The sequence below is a fragment of the Lygodium microphyllum genome, chromosome 2 (assembly GCF_053477565.2).
Source record: "Lygodium microphyllum isolate KBCC chromosome 2, Lygodium_microphyllum_v1.1.10, whole genome shotgun sequence".
Classification (NCBI taxonomy): Eukaryota; Viridiplantae; Streptophyta; class Polypodiopsida; order Schizaeales; family Lygodiaceae; genus Lygodium; species Lygodium microphyllum.
Window position 1 is genome coordinate 1,299,863 of NC_141136.1, and position 25,943 is coordinate 1,325,805.

At 45.1% G+C, this 25,943-nt stretch overlaps 1 protein-coding gene across 1 annotated transcript in view; it reads right to left on the bottom strand.

Annotated features, from left to right (window-relative positions):
• Positions 1–3,646: 3,646 nt before the first annotated feature.
• Positions 3,647–25,943, bottom strand: part of TOR (target of rapamycin) — a 165,008-nt gene continuing 142,711 nt past the window's right edge. Inside the window, exons 55-57 of the mRNA XM_087690407.1 lie at positions 4,546–4,713; positions 4,178–4,446; positions 3,647–4,075 (exon numbers count right to left, since the gene is read on the bottom strand). Coding sequence (XP_087546533.1) covers positions 4,057–4,075; positions 4,178–4,446; positions 4,546–4,713 — 456 coding nt within the window. The 3' untranslated portion in view covers positions 3,647–4,056. The remainder of the gene's footprint in view (positions 4,076–4,177; positions 4,447–4,545; positions 4,714–25,943) is intronic.

Here is a 25,943-nt window from a genome sequence, read left to right on the forward strand (position 1 = left end):
TCCATAAAGAAAATTCATCTCGACATCCATCTATAAAAATCCAAGTCAAGTTGAGCAACCAAAGACAATACCAAACGCAGGGCAGTCATCTTCACAATAGGAGAAAAGGCTTTATCAAAGTCGACATCGTGCTCTTGGTTAAAACCCTTAGCAACCAATCTAGCTTCATATGCTAGCTTCGAGTATCTAGGGATACTTTTCAACTTGTACACCCACTTGCATGGCAAAGCACACTTTCCACTAGGCAAAGGAACCAAATCAAAGGGTGTTAGTCAAGTTGAGTATGAGCTATAAATGGCAATGGGCTGCTACTACGTAAGAGGGGGTTGCAAGTACGTGCAAAACAATGCGACTTGTTAGGATGTCCTAAAGCTCCATGACTACTGATGAGTAGCTTGGGAAGGTTGGGGGCACAAGAGAATGCCAATGAAGCCCTTAGATAAGATAAATTAATGGTTATGAGCTACAAATGGCAATGGGTTGCTACTACGTAAGTGGGGGTTGCAAGTAGGTGCAAAACAATGCGACTTGTTAGGATGTCCTAAAGCTCCATGACTACTGATGAGTAGCTTGGGAAGGTGGGGGGCACAAGAGAATGCCAATGAAGCCCTTAGATAAGATAAATCAATGGTTAGAATGGGTTGAGCTTCAATGAGAAGCTAAGCTATGGTTGCCTTGTAAAAAATGAATTGTTGACCTGAGAATGAGCTCTAAGATGAGCTGAATGGCAACTCAAGAGTGCCTTGTCCAAGCTTTAACACACACTGAAGAGTACTCAAGTGAGAGAACTCATATGAACCTCCAAAGGTGAAGCAATGGCTACCAAGAATAAAACCCTACTGTAGATAGCTCGAATGAAAACTAAACCACCGTTGAATCAAGCTCAAGCTCACGAAGAAAAAGGCTCTGATACCAGTTGAAGGGAGTGAGCCCTGAAGTGGAACATGGAGCCAAAGCAAAAGTTATAGTGGAAGGAGTAAGAGCAAGAGAGTGAGAGACACACACAATGTGAAAACTCCAACAGTCACAATGTATGCCTGGCCTTCCCTTTATTCAAATGTTGCTGAAAGAATAAAGAATAATGTGATAGTGATGGGGGCGTGTTGCCTACACTGTACTCGTGCACAAGCACCTTTACCCCCAACATAATTTGCTACCTCAATAAACTGCGCAAGTCTCCAAAAGTAACTTAATACTTAAGCTTCTTGAACTCCTCTGATGACTTTAACATTAAATCCATTTGCCCTCTTAGCTACCTTCATATGTGCAATTTCACCTCATTGTGCTACTATAAATTCATTCATGACACCTAGTTTGCTTCCCCTAAAACATTTTGATTGCTTTCATGCCTCAAATTTATCTCATATGCTTCCAAATTGCAAAGTTGTTGGATTCTTTCTTACTTGATGATTCACCACGATACCATCCATTAAAACCCTTTTTCTCCCAGTGTTAGCCTTAGCTTAGATTGTAACCTATATGACTTTGAGCATTCATGGCACTCTTCATCAACTAGTTCATCTTGCATTTCTTCATGCCATCCCAAAGGCCTCCTATACATGCATGGAATGTAATCTTACTTTTCCCATTAGAGCTTCAGTAACTTTTGAAGAGAGTGATTGTCATACCTTGCTGATCTGTCCTCTTCCTTGTTCCAATATTCTTCTATACTTATTGATTAACTCAAAGATCCTACATCTATGCAATGTTTTTTGTTTGGAGAGTTCTTAATGGAGATCTCCCTACTAACAATATGGTGTAGCAATATAAAATTGCTGGTGGTGATTGTGTATTTTATAATATGTATGTGGAAAATATTACTTATCTTTTTATTTTCTCCACAATTGCTAAAAAAAGTTGGGATTTTATTTCTACAGTTTAAAATTGAGTGACACCCCAACAAATTACTAATCATGCTTGGACCGTGGGAAGGTTATCCCAAATCGACACATCACAAGTACAACCTCATCATTTGTTTCACATGTTGGATTAGACTTTGATACCTTTGACGTGCTTGAAATTCTGACTTCACATTTGCTTCTATGATTCATGGTTATATGTGTTTAAATATAGACTTGTTCTTTTGAGAGTGGCTTCTATATTAGTTGGGGTATCTATGATGGGACTGCTCAATGGTTTGAGATTATTCACACGTCTTCGATAATTGGTGGAGGATATTGTTACCAGTTCATGGCTTCAACAATCTCTCTTTCCTAGGTTGAACTACTTTACTTTTTTGTGTTTTTGTTTTTTGCAATGGTGAATCTAGCTTTTGCATGTTGGCCAAATGACCTCTTGTACTCTTGATTATTTCTTTAATTTTAGCAACCTCTACAATATATAAACATCTTCGAAGGCCAAAATTGGCATATAAGACAAAACCATGTATAATATTAATCACCACTATACATCAAGTGGATATGCTAAAATATGATTAGTCATATGCTGTGAAAAGAAAAGTGATGAAAGAGTCAAACTAATGCCCACATAGGGATAAGAAAAAATTTAGTACGTGTTTAGTTGTGTGGCTAAGTGGTATCCACATATCTCATTCCACCTAGTCAAGATTGGTAGGTAGAGAATGTCATATATCTTTGATGAAATAGTACATGGATAATATCTGAACTAAACCCTTAGCTCTCTCATGTGCTGCTCATGTCGCTAGCCAAGTCTCCCTCTTTAATGTAGTATTTGTGTCTAGTACCGACTCATATCTACAATCGGCATGCTGCTTTGATCTCCTTAGCTCTCTAGACTCACTCCTTGTGTAGGTGTTGTCTATGGTCATCATATGGAAGAAATCGATGAGCTCTAGCTCATGGCTCACTACAAGGTGGCTCCTTGTGACAATGGTCAATTGCAATCTCAAAAGATGCATTTCTCACACACAACCTTCACTACACAAAGTTGGCATACACTATGACGGCACATAAATATGCCCTATGGTGCATCTAAGACTCTTTGACAAGGGAGTGAACACAAAGGTTAGTCATATGATAAAATTGCCCTCAGATAAAGCAAAAAGTGTTTGATTGAGGTCATCTTCCTAGAAGCTATTACACTTGCATGAGATTCATTGTAATCTGAGCGTCAGACTGGCAAACATGTACAGTAGGTCAATGTTTGATCCCAAATGAAACAGCTGTCATTGCCAAAAATTATATTTAGCCAATCATGAGATTATAAATGATATATTCAAAAATCCACTGGCAATTCTGTGGCATGGGAACAATGAAGCTTCTTTCTGCATAATCCAATCATATACTGCTGAGTTTTCTGTAAGGTACATGTGCATTAGCCTGTATTTCTTCAACTTCTACGTAACTTCACCCTTTTAGACTCTGCTGTCTGATAACAGAAAGCAAGATAACTTCCAGAATACCAGATGCAAATGCTCTGCAATCTGAATGACCATAAGGCACCACCATTAACAATGTGACCAAACTCACAAAGAGTTCACGGAAAATTAATACTGAAGTTTGGAAGGGCCTGCATTGTTCACTTGTCCCACATTTAAAGAATCCTGATATAGATAGGGGAAACAGAGTAATAGCATGTATTTCATACACGAAGAAAAGGACATACTGGCTAACAGCTACTGAATATGTTTTACATATTACAAGATACAAAATTTGTGACTCTAAAGTTTCATCCCCTCTTAGGAAGTGATGCCTCAAAAAATATATAAAATAAATTACAGACCCATTGTCTAGCTTGGCAAGGCTCACAGCAAGTCAATGCTTCCTCCCAAGCAAAGAATTATATTTGTCATAAGATGATAGATACAAATCATCTAGTAACGAATGCTGAAGTCATGCGTAATGGATACAAATGATACACTTGGAGAACATTTACAATTTTATGACGTGGAGCAAAGAATCTTCTTTCTGGGCACCCACCCGTATACTTGTACACAATTGTATATATAGTACATGAATATGAACCTGTATCTTCAATTACTATGTGACTTGAGGCATTTCAACAATGTATAAGTTACCTGTACAAACCTTCAACAGTGCTGGCTGTCTGATGCCAAACAGCAAGAAAACTTCCAGACTACCAGAAGGCGCACCACCTGAGAAAAGCAAAATCTCTCAATTTCTTCTTTCCTTCCCCCCACCCCCCTCTCCCTCTTTGAAGGCTAAATATATGCAGCAAGAAGGCAAGGATCACATACCCGACATAACTCTGGCATAAATTCTCATGTGACATAGCTTGATTGATAAGCTTTTGAACCTGAACCGGAACATTAAGGCCAGGTTCAGTGTCACGAAAATCACCAACATTAATCCCACTTCGCTCTGCCAAAAGACCACCCGGTATACTGCTGATACTTGATGCACTTGGAGAAAAATCATGACCAGTAAGTTTATTTTTCATGCGTGCCATTACTGCAACAGCACGTTCATTGAGCACTTCATTTGCATCACTCAACTGCCCAACTGCCTGTATGGGGACAAAACATCAACTTTCAGAAAGGTTTACCAAAATCCAGTTCAACAAATATCAAGAACTTGAAATCTTCTGTGCATGTAGACTGTGCACCTGATGGAGTTCACGTTCCTTTGCTGCTCGTTGAGGTGGAGATGGAAGCCCTGTTGAACCTCCATATGCATCATTTGCCAAGCCTCGGATTGTGGAGAGGCTTCCCATTTGAGGAACCTCATTCATGTTGAAAAGCCGCCAATTTATCAAAGGGTCGTGCACAAAAGCCTGAAGATGAACAGAAAGTCCCAGAAGCAGATAATCAGCCAGCTCCCTTAGACACACAATGACTACTATCACTACAAACTACAGCAAAGCATGCAGGAAACTACCACAAGTCAGGCATAAACCAACAAGAAAGAGGAAACTATGCTCAGAGGAACAAGAAAAAGAACTGAATACCAATGGCAATGGAGGTTTAAATATCTATGCTCGGTGATCTTTTTGACTCGCTACCAGTTGCAGAAAAAACATGAACAAGAAAATAATCCCATGAAGTCCTAAGTCCTAAACTTGTCACATTCGACATTGGAAATCATCACCTGTACAATACACACAACCAATAACAAAAATGCCAGAATGTTTATGTTGATAACAAAGATCATCATCTGTACGTTGACCTCTTAACCAAGCCATAAGCCTTATGAAATAGGCAAGGCATTCAAGCAATCTAATAGCTTGGCAGTTCACTGAAGGCAGTGAGTTTCTTCGCCTACATGGCACAGATTGGCAGGCACTGGGCAGAGAATAGCATCACAGGCTCTTCAGACATACTTTCTGGAGACACCTATGGGAGAGCGGTGACCATGGAGGGTGTTGCAATGGTAACCACTGGTGAAGAGTGTGCGCTTAGTATTTACACTCAGTATAGACAGATAGCAAACTTAGGCGAGTGGATCTGGATTAGTCACAATTCACAAGATGCTTGACAGAGGATTAGAGTTGTGACTCATTGTTACAAGGTTTGGTACTTGGACATAGACCCTTCGACCTGTATGATAGATGTATAGAGACATTGGGCATACAAGAGGAGGCAGCTACAAAGACTTCAGTGGGACCTTGGGGGTGCTTGGGTCACAGGCAAAGGCTTAGGTTTTATTAGTCTCCTCCCCAAAGGGGAAGACCGGTTGGAGCTATCCCAGTGGAGACCAATCACCTTACTGTCAGTGGCCTAAAAGGCATTGGCAAAGATGAGTGGTAGGTGACTCCACCCGATGCTTCCAAACATCATTCATGACATAGAGACAGGCTTTGTCCAGGATAGGAGCATCCTAGAAAATGTCTTTACCTTCTTTGAGGTGACAGAGTGGGCCCTGCATAGTGGTTAGGGACTAGCTGTACTACTCCTAGACTTCAAGAAAGCCTATGACATGGTGGACTGGGACTCCTTAGAGGGCACCATGGTGAGGTTGGGGTTCCCCTAGGCATGGATCTGCGGGGTCTTCGCACTTCAAAGATTGGCTACCAGTAGGGTTCTCATAGGTGGCACACGAGGGGAGGAGATTCGATTGGAGAGATCGGTCCAACAGGGCTGCCCCCTAGCCCCGTACTTGTTCTTATTCTTTGCAAAGGCGATGTCTCACTTCCTCAGGTCACATGTGAGCGGGTTACATGGCCTCCGACATCCAGTGAAAGAGGAGACGGAGCTATTAGACTCAAAGTACGTAGATTATATAGTACTCTACATAGAGGACAATGTGATGCTAGAGAGAGTGAGACTGGCTCTCGAGGTGTTCTGTACTGCAGTGGGAGCGAAATCAACTAGTGAAAGTGGGTTGGTTTCCTTACAGACTCGGACTCTAGCATGGAGTGGGGCGTCCAGTTGGGATTTAGATGGGTGTGCAAAGGGTAGACCGTCCGTTACCTAGGGTTCCACGTGGTACTCGAAATCACTCCTGCCCAATAGTCTCTTCCAATCCTTGATTTCATTCGGAGGAAGCTAAACTATTGGAGTACTACTCACCTTTCCCTAGCAGATCGAGCTGTGGTGGTTAACCCGGTCCTCCTAGCGACGACTTGGTACATCGCCTCGTGTTGGTGCTTCCCGTCGTCCTCTGTAGTTCAACTTCGCCGCCTAGAGCGGAACTTCCTTTGGGCAAGGTCAGACGGTTCCAGGGATTCCCGAGCCAAGGTCGCTTAGGTGACCATCTTCCGACATCAGTCAGAGAGAGAGCTTGAGATCATAGACCCAGAGTATTAGAGTATGGCCCTCTTGGGCAAGCTAATAGTCCACGGCCTCACACCAAGAGGACAGACGTGGAAGGTCCTATTGCAAGAGGGTCTCCAGGATTGTAGACCGAGGCTTGGCTGTGATTGAAGTTTGTCCCTGAGATGGATCTTCATGACGGCCCAGATCCCCTTTCTTACGCAGCCTACTTCGTGTGTGGCAGGGCCTCCGTAAGGCCCTAATTCAAAGCCCCCCAAGCTACCAGGAGGAGATAGACCGCCAACCGATGATTTGGAACCCCCATATGACGCAGCTACTAGCCAAACTTCTAACGACGGCCCTAGTAGCCAAACTTATGACGATGGGCCATCTCTTCGTGAATCAAATGGCACGAGTGACCCTTTTTTTCGCCTCCCAACCTCGCCTAGAAGAGTGCTGGCTTCTCTTCCTAGTTCCATCTGACAGCCGTCTGCTTCAAGTGAGTCCTACTAATCTTAGACTCACTTACTCTCTAGACTCCCCTTGACCCCCTTCGGGTGCCTAAGTCTCCCATAAGTTACATTTATTAATCATCCCTCGCGCCTGTCTCCCATAAGTTACATTTATTAATGTAACATTTCCTTCCCCTTAAGAATCGGTTTCGTCCTCGAAAACGATACTTAGAAGGTCCAACTGTAAATTGGGAAACCTTTCCTTAAAGTACTTACTCGCTCCCATGTTGAGCTTTCTTCTGAACAATTTTTCCATTTGACCAAACATTCTTGATAAATAGTATTCCTTGTTCGTCTGTTACGAACATTTAATATTCTTTCTGGTTCATGTGGATTAGATTGGTCATCTAATAGCTCCTCCATGTTATCATTTAAGATTAGATTATCCAGATCACCTAGCTTCTTCCTTAGCTTACTTACAAGAAAAACTGGATGTGTTTTACTACCAACAGGTAGTTGGAGCTTGTAAGCATGTTCTCCCACCCTTTTAAGTATTATGAAAGGACCACAATATCTGGGTGAAAGCTTTGGACATCGTCCCATTTTCATGGTTTTAGTTTGTTCAGGCACTTTAAGATAGACCAATTTTCCTCCTTCAAAGAAGATGTCTCTTCGGTGAGGATCTCTATAAGCTCTAGCTCAATTTTGAGCTTTCTTAATATTTTCTTGAGCAAATTTTAACATACTATTCATATCCTCCAAAAATTCAATGGCTGCCTAAACCTTTTTCTTATGTAGTAGTCCTACTGCATGAGGAGCTCTGGGCTGAAACCCATACATTAACATAAATGAACTATACCTAGTGGAAGAGTGCTTGGCACTATTATATGCAAACTCTACTACTATCAGTAGATACTCTTCCCAATTAGTTTGCCTTTTACTTACATATGCCCTGAGCATATCTTCAAGGATTTGGTTAACCCTTTCACTTTGCCCATCAGTTTGCGGATGGTCCGCTGTACTTATGCTAAGTTTAGTATCCAACTTCCTAAATACAGCACGCCAGAATTAACTATCAAATTTTCTATCTCGATCAGAGACTATATTTGCCAGAAGGCCATACAATCGATATATGTTCTCTACGAACAATCTAGCCAATTTTGGTGTTTTAACATCAATTGAAGTTGGAATAAACCTAGCCATTTTGGTTAACCTATCCACAATTACCCACACAGAGTCATGCTCCCTCTATGTTTTGGGTAACGCAACAATAAAGTCCATGGAGATACTCTCCCATTTTCTCGAAGGAATCTCTAATGGGTGGAGAAGTCCTCCCATTTTCAATCTTTTAGCTTTATTAACCTGGCATTTATTACATTTGACTACATAGTCAAGGACGTCCTTATTCATTCCAAGCCAATAGAACTGCCTTTTAATAAGACTATAGTTTTATTAACTCTTGGATATCCCGCGCTAGGGATATCATGACACTCAAAGAGTATCTGGCACCTTATTTCTTCATCTTTCGGGACACATACCTGTTAGCAGAGTATTTGTCAGCTCATGTGTGAGTCTGAGCTTGATCTGGGCTGGGCATTTTTATTAGGTATTTTAGGTATTTTTCTGGTGTGGCATTTTATGCCAGCGGAGCATTTTATGCACCAGTCAGCTAGCATTAATGCTATCCGACCAGCATTATTGCTCCCCACTTTTTTATCCTATTTATACTCAGTGCTCCTCCTCAGTCAGTATCATCATCATCTTCACCATCTGCAGACTCTGTGGAGAGAGGAGCTAGAGCCAGTGCCAGTGCCCATGCAGCTAGTGACTCACTGTCGTATGCGACTATCTTGTGTTCAGATATATAGATTCCATTTCCCGTGCATACATCTGAGTTCTCATCTGTATCGTGTTCTTTTCTTTTCTCTTTTTGTCTTGTGTTTCAGCAGTTTGTTTCAGCACATGTTTATGCTTCCACTGCTGCTCCACTTCTGACATGGTATCAGTTTTCAGGATGTGTGTTTCTGCTGTGTTTTATTGCTGATTTCAGGACTGTTTTGTACCCCTGTTGATCAAACGACTGCTGTCGCAGCCAGGTGACCTGTTTTGGGGCTGTTTTCAGCCTGCGTTTCTTGCAGTTTTGCCATCGCCTACTGGCGATAGTTTTCTACCTGTTTTTCTCCAGTTTACAGTCTGCGTTTTGCTGATTCAACATCTCTCATGGCTGGGTGACTGTTAATTCAGGCCGTTTTTGATGTTTTTGGCAGTTTCTGACTGATTTTTTGACTTTCTGCAGCAGATTGTCTTCTATTGATCAGATTTTGGTTTATATTGCATGTGAACTCCCATTTTCTGCCGTCTGTGCTTGTGTTTTGGCTGTGTTTCCTCTCTACATTCCATCTCTTCTCTACTTTTCTTCTTATCCTCTCCATATGGCTCCTCCGTGCACTTCCCCTAATGATAAGTTACATGGACCTGATTATCTCACATGGAGTGCTGTCATGAAAGCTTGGTTTATGTAGAAGCGGTTATGGTACATCCTCTGTGGAGCTACTCCTCGTCCTCTCCGTCCTTTTCCTCTTCCTGAAGACTTTGATGAGGACAACCATGAGGAAGCGGTGCTCACATGGGACTCGGATGATACCCGTACTTACTCGGTGTTGCTTCAGTGTATTTCTAAAGCGGTTTTACCGGCGGTTACCTCCTGTAGGATATCTCCTAAAGTATGGCAGAAGTTGCAGCAGATGTACGAGGCACCTTCCACCATGCGGGCAGTCACACTTTATGGCCAGCTCCAGCAGATGAAGTTTGAGCCGAAAGATACTATTCAGTCTTTTCTTCTTCGTGTTACGCAGGTACAGGACCAGCTTCGGCACATGCAATCTGCTCTTCGCGAGGCGCATCTCGTCGGGACGGTCCTCTACAAGCTCCCCCCGGAGTTTGATGGAGTGGCCAATGCTTACCCTACCCTTGTAGAGTAAATAACCATTATCAATGGTAAAATTCTTCCACTTGAATCTCATTTGAGCAACCCCTGATGCTCCATTTCCTTGATGAACATCCTCAAATATTCCTTCCTTTGTGGAGGCTCTTCCATTTGGATCCCCATTATTTATTGCTTCCCATATGTTGGAATATGCCGGATCAACCTGGCATTTTCCTTTCAATGTCACGTACCACCCTAACAATTCCCTTGTAGGACGTTTTAGTGCTCCATCGGCAAAACTATCCTAGATGGCTTCACCAGGCACTCGTGAGCATGCACGGGGTCTATCGTCTAGGTTTTCCAAAGCCCACCCCATAACGGAAGATACCGGCCGTCCCCAAAGAGGATCAACCAGAAAGCTCAGGATGCTAATTTGACAAGTGAGGTCTCAATACATCAGCTGGCTCCATCGGAGGTGTCCAACAAGGACTTCTCGTCCGACTAAAGCGATAGTAGTTACCCTTGGTTCATGGAGTGCAACGCTTTTTTCCAACAACTAGTTAGGATTTAGGAAACCTTAACGGAGTTCTAGCACAGCCGCCGCACTTTCTCCTAAGATAATTACTAATCAAGGTTTTAAGACATGACCCTAGGTAAGTCAACGCTCGGCTCTACCTAATTTTTCCTAATTAACGTTTCGTTCAATCTCTTAAGACAAGCTCCCAACTTACCAAGACCACCCATCCGTAGCATGGATCCGTCAGGAATCTCGCCCACTCACTTACTACAAATGGTTTTCCTTAGTTTTCAAATTACGGATCACATTAAGTTATAACATATAAAAGCAGCTTCGTTAATTAACTTGTTATCACATGTTTCTTCGCGCAATTTTTAGGGCACACAAAGGCAGAGAAAATAATCTTTTGGTAAAACATATGTCGCAAAGTTATTTACAATGACTAGTAGGCAATGCAACACACTTTTGTAGCTTGGAGATCCAAGAGACTGCTCCTATGAAAGTAAACACATACCCAAAAGTGGACTTCCTGCAGTCCGCATGACTAGCATAGTCTGCATCCGTAAAGCCAACGACATTGGCCTTTTTTTTTCCAAAGCAAATGCACAACTCCTTTGTGCCTTTGAGGTATCTCATAATACCTTTCACTGTATCGCAATGCTTCTTGCCAAGGGTTGCCATGTACTAAAGTTGAAGACTAGAAGTAACAATGCTAAATGGTAACTAAGAAATGTCATGTGACATAAAGAGTAAAGGTCATCAGTAAACAAGGAACACCGAATACTGAGTACTTGGAGAAGCACATTGTACACTCAAGTCTCAATTGAAGACTCACGTGCTGTGAAGGCTGAAAGGCAAATGCTCATGCTCATAGCTGAATAGATGATAGCATCATCTGATTATCAACTTGCAAGAGAATGCTCCATCCAAAGACCAAGTCATTTGCTTAAGTAAAACCTCCATAACTACTTCAAACAAGAGGAGCTCACCAACATAACTCCCATCATAAGGTAGGTTGGACTCTAAGGTGTCATTCTATGCATCTGGACAACCATACATGCCACAATAAATTCTGTACTTTGAAAGACTTTCTATGACCTTTTGTCTCTCGTTTGAGTTTGGGATTTTAGCTTATTTAAGATTGCCATCCAATTGGCTACAACATCATTATCTATATTATGATGACATTTCAGAACTTGAGATTCAACACACATATAGCTGCATGTAAACAAGAATAATAATTGTTCCACTTTGCTATGCATAATGTGTGTATCTCCTTATATCTATCTACCATCAAACCATCATCATTATCATCATCACATGGAAAGAAAGTTCATAGCTACTCAATCATTCTATTCGTAGTTTTGTACACTTTTCCAATTCATGGCTGTAGAAAATCAATAATTCTCAATAAATGCATCACAAGTTATACCATGGTATCAATTTGCTACACATCATCCCAAAACAAGCATCTTTTGTGGATGCAACACATGTTATTCCACAATCTAGTTGTTGTGAATAATAATGCATTTGTGTGGTACTCATCGCTAATTAACACGTCTCAAAGCACCAATGTATGTGCTTAAACGACCAAGCTTCAAGAAATAATATGCAAAGTATGTATTTGAGTATTTCAAGAGAAGCTTCTTAGATTTCTTGCAAAATTAAGCACCACTAAACTCATGGCTCAAGACAAATGTAACTATAGCATTTGCATTTTCAATCACAAGCTCAATCCATTCCAACTTTCCAATGTCCTTCAACAAATTGTTTAACCAATGTGCCATGCAATAAGATACTATAATGTGTGGATATGGATGCTTAACAATATCACATGGAGTCCTATTTGTAGACTCACTATCCACAACAAGTTCAATGACCAAATCAGAGTCAACCATCTCATTGCTACTAACCCATTCAATCGCAAGCAGATTAGTAGACTTAGGAGTTTCAATGGCATTATGAGAATAACATACATCGTACCACACAAATATTACCATGAATGGATCGCCTTTGAGTGTTTGACCAGCCATCAACAATAAAGGTGACCGCATTTGTTTTTCATAAACTCCTACTGTTGTCAGATGCAATCTGCACTGCACATCTCTGCTTCTCTAAAAGTGCGGTACATAAAGACTGGGAGGAGAGTGGAACATATGACAGTCCTGCTTCTCCAATTTTATTACAGATATTCTTAAAATATTTAGGCTTGGCTACATGAAAAGCAATATGATCATAATATTTTTTTTTTAATAATTGCCATGTTTGCACCAAGAGTAGTCTGTCTGGCACATGTCATTGTAGGTGCTGTAAAGTTGTAAGGCATGTCAAAAGAACCACTACCTGTGGTTCCAATGGCAAGAGTTGTGGTGGAGGATGTCATTGTTCAGCAAAAGAAAATGTATCATAGACTGATTAGCTCTTAATTACAGCCTCGAACCTCAAATTACTAAACTTCTAGTAAAAAGGAAATACATTCCTAGAAAGTGTCTACATTCTATAAGCAAACCCTGATTTGGGAGTATCGATTCATTTGTAAATACACAAGTTGTTGACAGCATGGCCGAATCTTGTTTTGCAGATTGTTGGCGCGTGTCCTCTACTATCCATACCTCTTCTAGCGGACATCTAGCCTAACCCTACCTAGTTCTTTTACGAGTCTATGCTTTGTTGTACAATTGTGTTTGTTATCTGTAGACATGTTTTTCTTTACAGGGTATCAGAGCTAAGTACTTACTTTAGAGACCTAGGCTCTTTATTTGAAGCTCGTATCATTAGAAAGGTGAATTATCAAAGCGAAGATGACTTCAAACACTATCTCACCGCTTTAGTGTCCAAAATTCCCTATACTAAGAACTAAGCAAGAGTGAGCTTTCCAAATAATTAGAAGATGACTTTATTTATTCACCCTTAGATTTTGCAAATAGGTCTAATGATTTTGCAAGGAGGGAACCTGCATACAATATTCTCGCCACGACGCTTCATATAAAAAAAAATGAATTCGGGCTTGAGGAGTTTTAAAAATTACTCGTCAAGCTATCACATAAGTGACTGAATGTAATTTTCTTGATATTGAGTCTTGCATTAAATCAATTTGGCAATCAAAACACGAGAAGATGCCTCAATGTTCCCAGCCAACAAAAAGCAAAGACACCTCATAAATAATATTACGATGGCTTACTCATAAATTTTTCCGCATTATATTTGATTTAGCATTTCCGATTCCATTTAATGTGTCAAAGATCGCATTGATTTCGTAACCGCAAGACAAATCGCAAAAGCCTTAATCGATAGACGAAGAACGAGCAATAACGAGCATGATATTAATTATAGTATCAAAGAGTATGACATGACTTTTTAAACTAGATAAGTCATCAGGTAACTTGGCGAAAAACCACCAGATGAAGTCGTTGTGAAGAAAAAAAGACGTTTTTGAAAAAATAGGCCAAAATTCATAACTTTTTTTACGCTAGGAGAGAGAGAGAGTAATAAACAATAATCCCCATGCCACTATCCAATAGATAGGCAATCAAAATGTATTTTTAATCAAGCTCACTTGGCTCTTAACAAGTAGTCAAAAGAATGAGTCGACTGCATGTTCCCCCTCATGCCTATAAATACATCCCCTCTCCTTCACAAAAGCAAAAAGGAAGACCTCTTGATGATGGAAAAATTTCTCTACTTCTCTTTTCCATTGTAGCTTGAGCCTTGAACAAGAAATTCAAAAAGCGTATTTGAAGCAAGGAAAGCAAGGGACGCGGCCCATGGAGAAAATGACGGGGTAGGAATTGGTTAAACCCCCGTTACAGCAAACCTGAGAGAGGTAACATTTTGTTCGCTTTGGAAAAAAATAATGTTTTATAAGCGTATCGCTATATTTGGCTTTAAACGATTACAAACATATTTTAAAGAAAATGTATATGAATTGCCACTTGGAAAAATAGCCTAGGTAATATATTATCTAACTATTCAATGAAATGACTCTTTCACTTGGAAAAGCATTATATACCTGTCATTAAGAAAATATCGTAATTATGGTTTATTTCGTGATATTTATTGTTATTTCATTAATGACACATGAGATCATAATAACACAAAAAAGGTAGACGGTGTTAGAGAAGGAAATATTTTATAATTTTCCCTTAAAAGTGACTATCTCTATTTCATTTTGCAAATGATAAACAAACGTATATGAGTTTTATAATAATTTCTAGAAAATCATTTAGATAATATTATGAAATAATCAATGTATTAAATCAACATAAAATTGTATAGGAAACAGTATACTAGACGCATATAAATTAGGTACGTAGTAATATAATTCGATATATGAAAGATTAAAGAAAAACTTCACTGATGATTTTTTGCATTGTCTAGAGTAAAGTTTTCAGAAAAACAATCAGCATTGCACTTAGGACATAGCTAAATGAAATTTGATCTTTCTAAATAATGTTGAAAGTTCGGCAAATGGTCGGACATCATCGATTAAACCATAGAATATGAATAGAATAAAATAAAAATTATTTTATTGATGAAAACACATGCAATGCTAATATTAATGATTATATCAGCGAGAGCTCAATATCATGAGTTGACCTATGTATGAATCAACAACAAAACCTAACCTAAAATATTGGGAATATTGAAGCAGTATCAAGAATATTAAAGGAGTATCATGAGTTGACCTATGCATGAATCACTATCAGGAAATTAAATAAATATCAAAAGTCTATAGGACTTGTTGGACATTGATAAGAATTTGTTGATACAAATTCTAAAGTCTAAACAGACTTGGAAAAGCATTTGAAATTTTGCTAAGCGCGTGTTAGGGCAGGGCAGTGCATGAATTGCCTGTCATAGGTATAAATGCACATATTATCTTTTAGAGAGAAAATACCAAATTTTTCATAAGGATAAAATAGACTTTAGATTCGGAAATTAACTTGTGGATCCTTCAAAAAGAGTTGCAAGTAGGAAGCAAAACCCTAAGAATAAGATGGGACCTTAAAAGAGAAACCTTGGGCGGGATTGCTTCCTATGCTAAAAACACTTGCTGGTGTTGCTTTTTTATTTGTCCATGCATTGATGATTCACGGGAAAGATCGATTGTGCTTGCAGCAGTTAGATCTAATTGTAAATATATAATCAGGATAATAAGAGGAAAGATCGCGCTATGCCTCTCCCATGGCTAGATGCGGAACCCTGCTCCAAGGGGGATTGTTTTGTACCAGTGCGAGTAGCTTTGGAGCAGCCCTGACGGCGGGAGGTCGCTCGGTGAGGAATCCGTTAGGCAAGAGGAGAGGCGGGAGTGCCAAGGGGACTCTGTCTGTAAATCTCTTGATTGCTCCTAGGAACTGCCTGACCCTCACATGAATCAGGATGGGATCTTCGAGTCCCTGGTACTAGTGAAGGGATTGAAATCTTGGACAGTTTATTTTCTTCTGTACAAACAGAAGGGATTTTCCGGTGAATGAAGATTTAAATTCTACGTGGCTGCCACTGAGGCATGCAAGGAGGCTTTATGGCTTTCACATCTCGTGGGAGAGCTTGGCATCACAGAGTTACATGTTCTCCATTGTGATAGTCAAAGTGCTATAATGCTAGCACGGAATCCTATCTTTCATGCAAAGACAAAAGACATGTAGGTAAAGTACCACTTCATTAGAGATTTACTTGACAACAAAAGCATTGAGCTTGTGAAAGTGCATACAGATGATAGCCTTGCAGACCTTCTCACGAAGGGTCTTCCAGCAGAGTGGTTTGCTCATTGCCACCAGATGATGGGAGTTGGATAGATATATTTATTTCAGCTTTGTACATACCTAGACTTAGCTGATTATTTTCTCTTCTCTTAAGGCACATCCCCTTTAGGTGGGAGATTGTTGGGAATGAAGGCCTCGTGCCTTTTACATGTGCTCGGGTGTGAACACATCCTTAGCACTTGTAATTACACATATATATCTATCTAAAAAACTAAAGCTACACACTCATCATTGTACCAAAAAGAGTGCTCAAAAAGCGTGCTCACTCTCTACTCTACTCTCTCTCACTCTCTTTGTCTCTCACTGCGTGTAACTGTGTGCCTCAATCTCCGTGCCTAATCAATCTCTACACATGGTCCGACTTAGCTCGGCGGACGTAGCTCGCGAGTTGCTCGCCAGTGCACCATATGCGTCCACGAAAGGGATCATATACATGGTCCCTTGGTACAGTGGCTTTACTGTGGAGATGTTTGCACTCCACAACAGGTTTCTTTGGCACCCGGTCACCCTTCTTTTCCCCAGCCTGGTGATTGAATATCGCCAATTGGTGGAAGACTTTGGACGGCTCTTCGGCCTGGTCATTCTCATGTCTTTCGCGGATGCAATGACAGCAGTAGGAGTCCCAAAGGTACGGGTGGCAATGAAAGACGTCAAGAATATCCCACAGTTCCTAAAGATTGAGGCAGGCGAGCATTCCTTTGGGCAGCAAATCATTGTGATTGGGCAACCAGGGCAATGCCTACGCTGCCACGAGTTTGAGCATCAGGTAGTAGTTTGTATGCGTTTCGGTGCCAAGGCGGCTCCACCAACAGGCCTGCAGCTGGATGCCAACGGCTTTACTCGAGTTCAGAGACAACAGAGAGGGAGACGTCAGGGGGGGCGCAGCCTTATGAGCAAGGTGCAGCCGGACGAGCGACGCCCCCTCGGTAGAGCACTCCACAGCCGCCCCCGTCCGTTCCACCTGGCAGGACCACAGCCCCTCACATCCTCCACACATGCCACAGACCGCCCCGCCTGAGTCCCCACAGTTCCATCACCCACCCACCCCCCACTGACCTTGGCCCACACCCGTCCCCCCCCTCTCCAAGGCCACCCCCCCACACCCGCCATGCATCTCTCTCCATACCACCATCCCTGGATCTTCTTCCAAGCACCCCCCCTACCGAGCACCCCCCCTGATCCGCACCTGGTTCAGGTGGCCCACCCCCCTCCTCCCACAACAGGTGATGAGCCACACACGACTACCTCCTTCGTGCACCAACAGTCTTCCCTCTCCCACATAGCCACTAGCTCATCCGCCCCTGCCACCTGCCATACCTTTCCGAGACATGCACAGCTGTTGCCACAAGAGTTCTTCCGCAATGGCCCATGGTCCTACTTGAGAGTTGCGGAGCACAGAGAGTTTTCACAAACTACACCTTTTTTTTTCAAGCCTCTCACTAAGGGAAATAGACAACCACAAAGATTAAGGAGGAGTTGAAGAGTTCCCCCTCCCCCCCAACAGCGGAGAGCTTCGAGGGACGTGATCGAATGGCCCCTAGAACAAGCGGCCCGTTTCTTTTTTTTGCAAGTAAAATGTAGCTGATTATATTACTCAAAAAACCTGATTACAACGGAATGTTCTCAAAAAAGCGGTCTGGGGGCAAGAATCCTTCTCCACAAGAGGACGACTATCCCCTCATCTTGTTGCCCTCTGTCAAGGGCCAGACATCCCATGTGGAGCACCGCGCACTCTTCCTGCCACATGTAGGGGGATGCTTGCTAGTGAGAACCTAGGTGCCCATAGCTCCCCACGCTCTATCGGCTCTCGTATCGAGGGAACAATCCACTCCAAAGGTATTGCTGTGTCTATCTCCCTTCTCAACTCCACTCCCCTCTGACAGCCTAATGCTCTCTGCAGCACCTCCTCTTCTACCACCCTTTACACCTCCCGCGATGTCCTGATGGTACAAGCAGGGCCGGCCTCCCAACCAGCCCACTGGATGTGGGTACGCTCACCAATCTGTGCTCCTTCCCGATCTTTAACGTGGGGGTTCCAAATCACCGGTTGACGATCTATCTCCTCCTAGCAGCCTAGGCAGCTTTGTGTTAGGGCCATGCAGAGGTCCTGCCACTCGCAGAGTAGGCTGCGTAGAAAAGGTGACCAGGGGGCCAAGCCTCAGTCTCCACTCACTGCCAAGCCTCGGTCTACAGTCCTGAAAGCCCTACTCCAATAAGACCTTCCAAGTCTGCCCGCTTGATATAAGGCCGCGGACAACTAGCTTGCCCAAGGGGGCCATACTTTGATATTCTGGGTCTATGATCCCAAGCCCTCCCTTTGACCGATGCCATATGATGGTTGCCCACGCCAACACGAGGCGATGTACCAGGCCGTCGCTAGAAGTACCTGGTTGACCACCAGGGCTCGGCTGGCTAGTAAGAGGAGAGCCGTGCTCCAGTAGGTCAGTTTCCTCCGAATAGAATCAAGGACAGGAAGAAACTGTTGGCCAGGAGTGATGTCGAGTCCCACCTAGAACCCAAGATACCAGACAGTCTACCCTCTGCTCACCCATCTAAATCCTAGGTGGACGCCCCACTCCGTGGTAGAGTCCGGGTTTGTGAGAAAACCAACCGACTTTCGCCAGTTGATTTTTGCTTCGGCTGCTGAATAGAACACATCAAGAGCCAGCCTCACTCTCTCCGTCATCAACTGATCGTCCTCTATATAGAGTGCTATGTCATCTGCATACTCTGAGTCTAACAACTCAGTCTCCTCTCTCATTGAAAGTCGGAGGCCCCGTAGTCCGCTCACACGTAACCTGAGGAAGTGAGACATTGCCTCTGCAAAGAGTAGAAACACATATGGGGCAAGGGGGCAGCCCTGTCGAACCGATCTCTCCAGCCGAAACTCCTACCCTCGCATTCTGCCTATGAGAACCCTGCTGGTCGCCAATCTGTAAAGGGCGGAGACCCATCGAATCCAAACTTGAGGGAATCCCTGTCCACCCTATCATAAGCTTTTTCCAAATCCAAGAGTAGTACGGCCAATCTCTGCCCACTGTGCTGAGCCCACTCAGTCGCCTCAAAGAAGATAAATACATTGTCTACGATGCTCCTATCTTGGACAAAGCGTGTCTGTGTGTCGCGGATGATGTCGAGAAGCACGGGGCAAAGTCGCCTACCAATCATCTTTGCGGGTGCCTTATAGGCCACTGACAACAAGGTGATCGGTCTCCACTGGGAAAGCTCTAGCCGGTCTCCCCCTTTGGGGAGAAGGCTAATAAGGCCTACCAAGAGACTATCAGGTATCTGTCCTAAAGTGACAATCTCCTGCAAAGCCAACAATAGGCACATCCTGCCCCCCTTCCGCGCCCAGAACGCTACTGAGATTTTCAGAAAGAGAACTCTAAGCGCCTGTCCTCTAGGCCAACAATCGCTGCTCGCGCGCACACCTCATGCACGTGGAGGGTGGTGGGATCCCCTGGTGCCTCTTGTAACAGTCTCTACGTGGCTGCAAGGTCCCACCAGAGTGCTCTCTCTCGTCCTAGCTGTGCTGCATGGCCTGTATGGCTGCCTCTTGGCAAAGTCTGCTCGACTCGGCTAGGACCTCTGCAAGCTCCTCTGCTATCCAGTCCCTCTCGCCCCACTCAATACTCCAAATCTGCTCTATCTGTCTGGTCACCTCCTCCCTCCTATAGATCGAGTCAGGGATCCGACAGGAGCATGCATCTAAGGCGGATACTGGGGGATCAAGTGCCAGGAGGACTGGGCAATGATTGGACAATGTGGTGCCTACCAACTGCTCAACCTGGCCTCCACGAGAGCCTCCCCACTCTCCCACATAGAACCTATCCAACCGCTCCAACAAGACTCCTCCAAGCCACCTATATCCCCAAGAGAAATCCAATGACTTCTCCCTCTTGTGGAAAGCAGAGTCTCTCCAGGCGTCACGTGCTCCTACTGCCAGTAGAAAGACCTCCCATGTCTCTTACCCCTCCCCAACCATGCCCTAGTAGTTTCTGCCTCTGCCCTGCTGGTCCTCCAAAGCCTCCAGGTTGTTGAAGTCTCCTCCAACAATCCAAGAGTCCACCTCTGGGAGTCCATCCGTGATCTCCACCCAAAACCTGTTCCGTGCCCTAACCTCTGTAGGGGCATAAACATTGAGGACTCCAAGGCACAAGTCCACAACATCCACACTGATCCAAAGAACCCTCCCTGCAACTATCGTCCGGTGGTCTTGTACGGCAATGAGACTCAAGCCAATAGAGGTGCATACGCCTCCACTCCTACCGTGGGCACCTATAGCGTGCTCCCAGTAGGTGTGTGAGCTGCCCGGAAGTACCTTCTCTACCCGTTGGGCCTGGGTGGGGGTGAGCTGTGCTCCTGTAGAAGTAAGATGTTGATCCGCCATCCCGCAAGAGCAAGCTGTAGCTCCTACCGAACAATCAACTTCCTGGAACCACGTGCCCCACTGTAGTGGAGACTATTCACATTCCAAGATGCAAGGTGTAGGCTCATGGGGAAACCTGTGACTGACCGAACAAGCATCTATTCGGTGTAGAGGCAGCTGATGAGGAGCAGAAATTATAAGGCATGCAAGTACGCTTTGCCGATGGTCTGGACGGTGAGCTCCAGTCCCTCATGGTGGCCCTCGGCCGGACCATAGGGGTGAATAGATGCTCCAAGTCGTACTATCAATGCATCTATCAGCCATGTTGAGAGTCGTAACTATGTACACTAGTAGAATCGAACCGCCTGTGCCTAGGGCCACTCGATCACATCCTTTAGAGCTCTCCAGTGAGGAGGGGCTCGAAAGATGATGCTCAAGTGAGAGACCTTGGCGCTAACCCACTAGTTAATGTCCATCATATAGCCAGGCCACTGATGTGCAAACAGTGCTAGTCCTTCTCCCATCCACTAGGAGATGTGGTACGCCACCTGACTCATTAACTCCTCTACCTATGTAGTGGTCCACTCCCTTGAGTGAGAGGACTGAAGAAAAAAGACATAGTTTCGTCCATCCGTTGGTGCTAGTAGATGGACCTTGCCCCTCCTTGACTTACGAACCACGAAGATCCCCACCTCTAGCGGCAGTGGAAACTCTCCGCACTCCGCAACTCTCAAATAGGACCATGGGCTATTGCGGAAGAACTCTTGTGGCAGCAACTGTTCTTGTCTCGGGAAAGTGTAATGAGCGATAGGGGCGGATGAGTTGGTAGCTGTATGGGAGGGGGAAGACTCTTGGTGCGAGGAGAATGTAGGCGTGTGTGGGGCTCATCACCACCTATGGGAGGAAGGGAAGTGGGTCTGGGGAAGCTCACCTAAACCGGATGCGGGTCATGGGGAGTGCTCGGCAGGGGAGATGGTGGGGGGAAAGGAAGATCGAGTGATGGTGGGATGGACGACGGTGTATGGCGCGTGTTTTTTTTGGGGGGGGGGGGGGGGGGGGGGGGGGGGGGGGGCGCTGATGGCCCTGAAAAGGGGAGGCTATGGGCCAGGGTCATTAGGGGGGGTGGGTGTGGGGGTTGTGGAATCTCAAGCGAGGTAGTCTGTGGCGCAGGTGGTGGATGTAGGGTGCTGCAATCCTATCAGGTGGGCAGGGGGGGCTGTGGCGTGCTCTACCGAGGGAGCATCACACGCCCACCTACTCCCTGCTGCCGAGAATGGGTCAGAGGAGCTGGCTGCCTCTCTCTCTCTCTCTCTCTCTCTCTCTCTCTCTCTCTCTCTCTCTCTCTCTCTCTCTCTCTCTCTCTCTCTCTCTCTCTCTCTCTCTCTCTCTCTCTCTCTCTCTCTCTCTCTCTCTCTCTCTCTCTCTCTCTCTCTCTCTCTCTCTCTCTCTCTCTCTCTCTCTCTCTCTCTCTCTCTCTCTCTCTCTCTCTCTCTCTCTCTCTCTCTCTCTCTCTCTCTCTCTCTCTCTCTCTCTCTCTCTCTCTCTCTCTCTCTCTCTCTCTCTCTCTCTCTCTCTCTCTCTCTCTCTCTCTCTCTCTCTCTCTCTCTCTCTCTCTCTCTCTGTGTGTGTGTGTGTGTGTGTGTGTGTGTGTGTGTTGTCTCTGGACCTATATGAAACCGTCATTGTCCACCTGCGGGCCAATCGACGAAGCCGCCTTAGCACCGAAGTACCTACAAAGTGCTGCCTGATGCCCAAAGTCATGGCAATGCAAGCAGTGCCCTAGTTACCCAGTCACAATGACCTGCTGCCTGAAGGAGTGCCCGCCCGCCTCAATCTCTAAGAACTGTGGGATATTCTTTACCTCTTTCACTGCCACCTATACCTTTGGAACTCCTACTATTGTCACTGCATCCACAAAAGATGCATAAAGGATAGTGCCAAAGAGACGTCCAAAATCTTCCACGATCTAGCCATACTCTATCGCCAGTCTTAGTGCCAAAGAGACGTCCAAAATCTTCCACGATCTAGCCATACTCTATCGCCAGACCGGGAAAAAGAAGGGTGAACGGGTGCCGAAGAAACCTGTTATGGATTGCAAATGCCTCCACAATAAAGCAACTGTACCAGGTGACCATGTATATAACCCCCTTCGTAGACGCATATGGTGAATTGGAAAGTAACTCACGAGCTGCGTCTGCCGAACTGAGCTGGACCATGAAAATCCCTTGGCCCAATAGGATCACCTCCACGATCTAGGTTGTGCTGACGCACAACATGGAGTGAAGGCAGTCCTGAAGCTGGGCCCTGGCTGGAGAATGTCCTACTAGCTAACCATAAATCGATGTTACCTTTAGCTCTAGCTCCTTAGCTCCGACTACTAAGAGCTAGTCCTTAGAGAGGACGACGTGCAAGGTGTTTGACAGGGGGTGCGCTGACCTTTGACTAGAGGTTTCCATTGCGCGTCCCTTCTGCAAGAACAACTAATCACGTCACCGTGCTACCTGGTGGGGGAAAAAGTTGTTGCACATAGAGGGAATAACTAGAGGATGGGCGGATCAATCGAGGGAGGAGCTCAACGGGTCGAGCTTAGTTCGGGGGGTGGCCGCGATCACGCGGAATGACAGAGGTGTGATTTTGGGGGGGGGGGCATCGATCTGGGGGGTTGGCGCGATTTGACGGAGCAAGGGGGGGAGCTTGCAACGTGACAATTGCAAGCAAGCAATACTATCACGCGGATCGTCAATATCCACATTTGCCAATGGCGGCCCATTTCTACAAGTGTATAGAGTCACGATTCTCAGCATGGCAAATAGATGCACTCATAGTACCACCTGGAGCATCTATCACCCCTATGGTCCGACCGAGGCCGCCATGGGGGACTGAAGTTCACCGTCTAGACCAGCGGCAAAGCGCACTTGCATGCCTCACAGTCTCTCCTCCTAATCAACACCATCCACACCAAACAGATGCCTATTTGGTCAGTCACAAGTTTCCCCATGAGCTTACACCTTGCATCTTGGAATGTGAATAGTCTCCACTACAGTGGGGCACGTGGTTCCACGAAGTTGATTGTTCGGCAGGAGCTGCAGCTTACCCTTACTGGATGGCAGATCGACATCTTGCTTCTGCACAAGAACAAGCTCACCCCCACCCAAGCGCAGCAAATTGGGAAGGTACTTCCGAGCAGCTCACACACTTCCTCGGAGCATGCAATAGGTGCCCACGGCAAGAGTGGATCAAGGGACGATAGTGGCAAGAAGGGTTCTATGGATCAGACTGGATATTGGAAACTTGTGCATTGGAGTCCTCAATGTCTATGCCCCTACAGAGGTTAGGGCACGCAGCAAGTTGTGGGTGGAGATCGCAGATGGGACTCCCACAGGTGGACTCCTGGATCGTTGGAGGAGATTTCAACAACCTGGAGGCTTTGCAGGACCAGTAAGGTAGAGGCAAAAACTGCCAGGGCAAGGCTGGGGAAGAGCAGGAGGCATGGGAGGTCTTCTTGCTTGCAGTCAAAGCACGTGCTGCTTGGAGAGACCCTACCTTTCACAAGAGGGAAAGGTCGTTGGACTTCTCTTGGAGATACAAGCGGCTAGGTGGAGTCCTACTATAGCAGCACGATAGGTTTTATCTGGGAGAGTAGGGAGGCTCTCGTGGAGGCCAAATTGAGCAGTTGGCAGGCACCACGTTGTCCGATCATTGCCCAGTTCTCTTGATGCTTGACCCCCCAGCATCCACCCTAGACACACGATCTTGTCGGATCCGTGACTCGATCTTTAGGAGGGAGGAGATGACTAGACAAATGGAGCAAAGTTGGACCAAAGAGTAGGACAGGAGGGACCGGATAGCAGAGGAGGTTGCAGGAGTCCTAGCCAAGTCGAACAAAATCTGCCAAGAGGCAGCCATACAGATTAGGCAGCAGTGCTGGGAGGAGGAGAGAGCACTCCGGTGGGACCTTGCAGTCAAGCAGATATTATTGCAGGAGGCACCAGGGGATCCACCCTTCCACGCGCAAGAGATGTGCGCACAAGCAGCCATTGCTCGCTTAGAAGACAAGCGCTCGTAGTTTTCATTCCGAACCTCAGCAGCCTTTTGGGCGCGGAAGGGGGACACGATGTGCAGGGAGTTCTTCCAGGTGCAGTAGCCTTGCAATGCAGGAGAGTAGATACACAGCCTTCGCGCTCAGTTTGGGAGGACCCGTTCTACCCAAGACGAGGTGATGTAGATTGCCACCGACTATTACACCCGCGCCTTTTCTAATAGGAGGCACCTTCAGCCAGATAACAGAGATGTAGACAACAGGTATGGGATCACATCCCGTCCCTCGTCAAAGAGATGGGACGCTCCGTCCTAGCCCCCTTCACAGAGAAGGAACTAGAGGAGGCTTTCCATACACAGGATGGGCAGAAATGCCCGGGAAAGGCTAGCCTCTCTAAGGCCTTCTTCACTACCTACTAGGAAGTGGTAAAGGACCCCCTACTGAGGGCCTTCGAGGAGATTTTAACTTCAAGACAGATGCCAAGGAGTGTCTTGGAAGGCCTCATCAATCTTCTTCCCAAAGAGGGAGACCGGTTGAAGCTCTCCTAGTGGAGACCGATCACCTTATTGCCACTAGCCTATAAGGCACTGGCAAAGATAATTGAAAGGCGACTACGCCACGTGCTTCCAGATATCATCCATGACACACAGACAGGCTTTGTCCAGGATAGGAGCCTCCTTGACAATGTATTTACCTTCTTTGAGGCGACAAAGTGGGCTCAGCACAATGGGCAGAGACTGGTCGTACTACTCTTGGATTTTGAGAAAGCTTATGACAGGGTGGACTGGGATTTCCTAGAGGGCACCATGGTGAGGTTGGGATTTCCCAACACTTGGATTCGAGGGGTCTCCGCCCTATACATATCGGCCACCAACAGGGTTCTCATAGGCGGAAGGTGAGGGGAGAAGTTTCGGCTGGAGAGATCCAATTTGACAGGGCTACCCCTCGGCCCCATACCTGTTTCTACTCTTCGCAAAAACGATGTCACACTTCCTCAGGTGACGTGTGAGTGGATTAGGCAGCCTTCGACTTCCAGTGAGAGAAAAGACTGAGTTGCTAGACTCAGAGTACGCAGATGATACAGCCCTCTACATAGAGGATGATGAGTTGATACTGGAGAGAGTGAGGCTGGCTCTTGACGTGTTCTGTTGTGCAGCGGGAGCGAAATTCAACTCGCGAAAGTCGGTTGGTTTCCTCACAAACCCGGACACTACCATGGAGTGGGGTGTCCACCTGGAATTTAGATG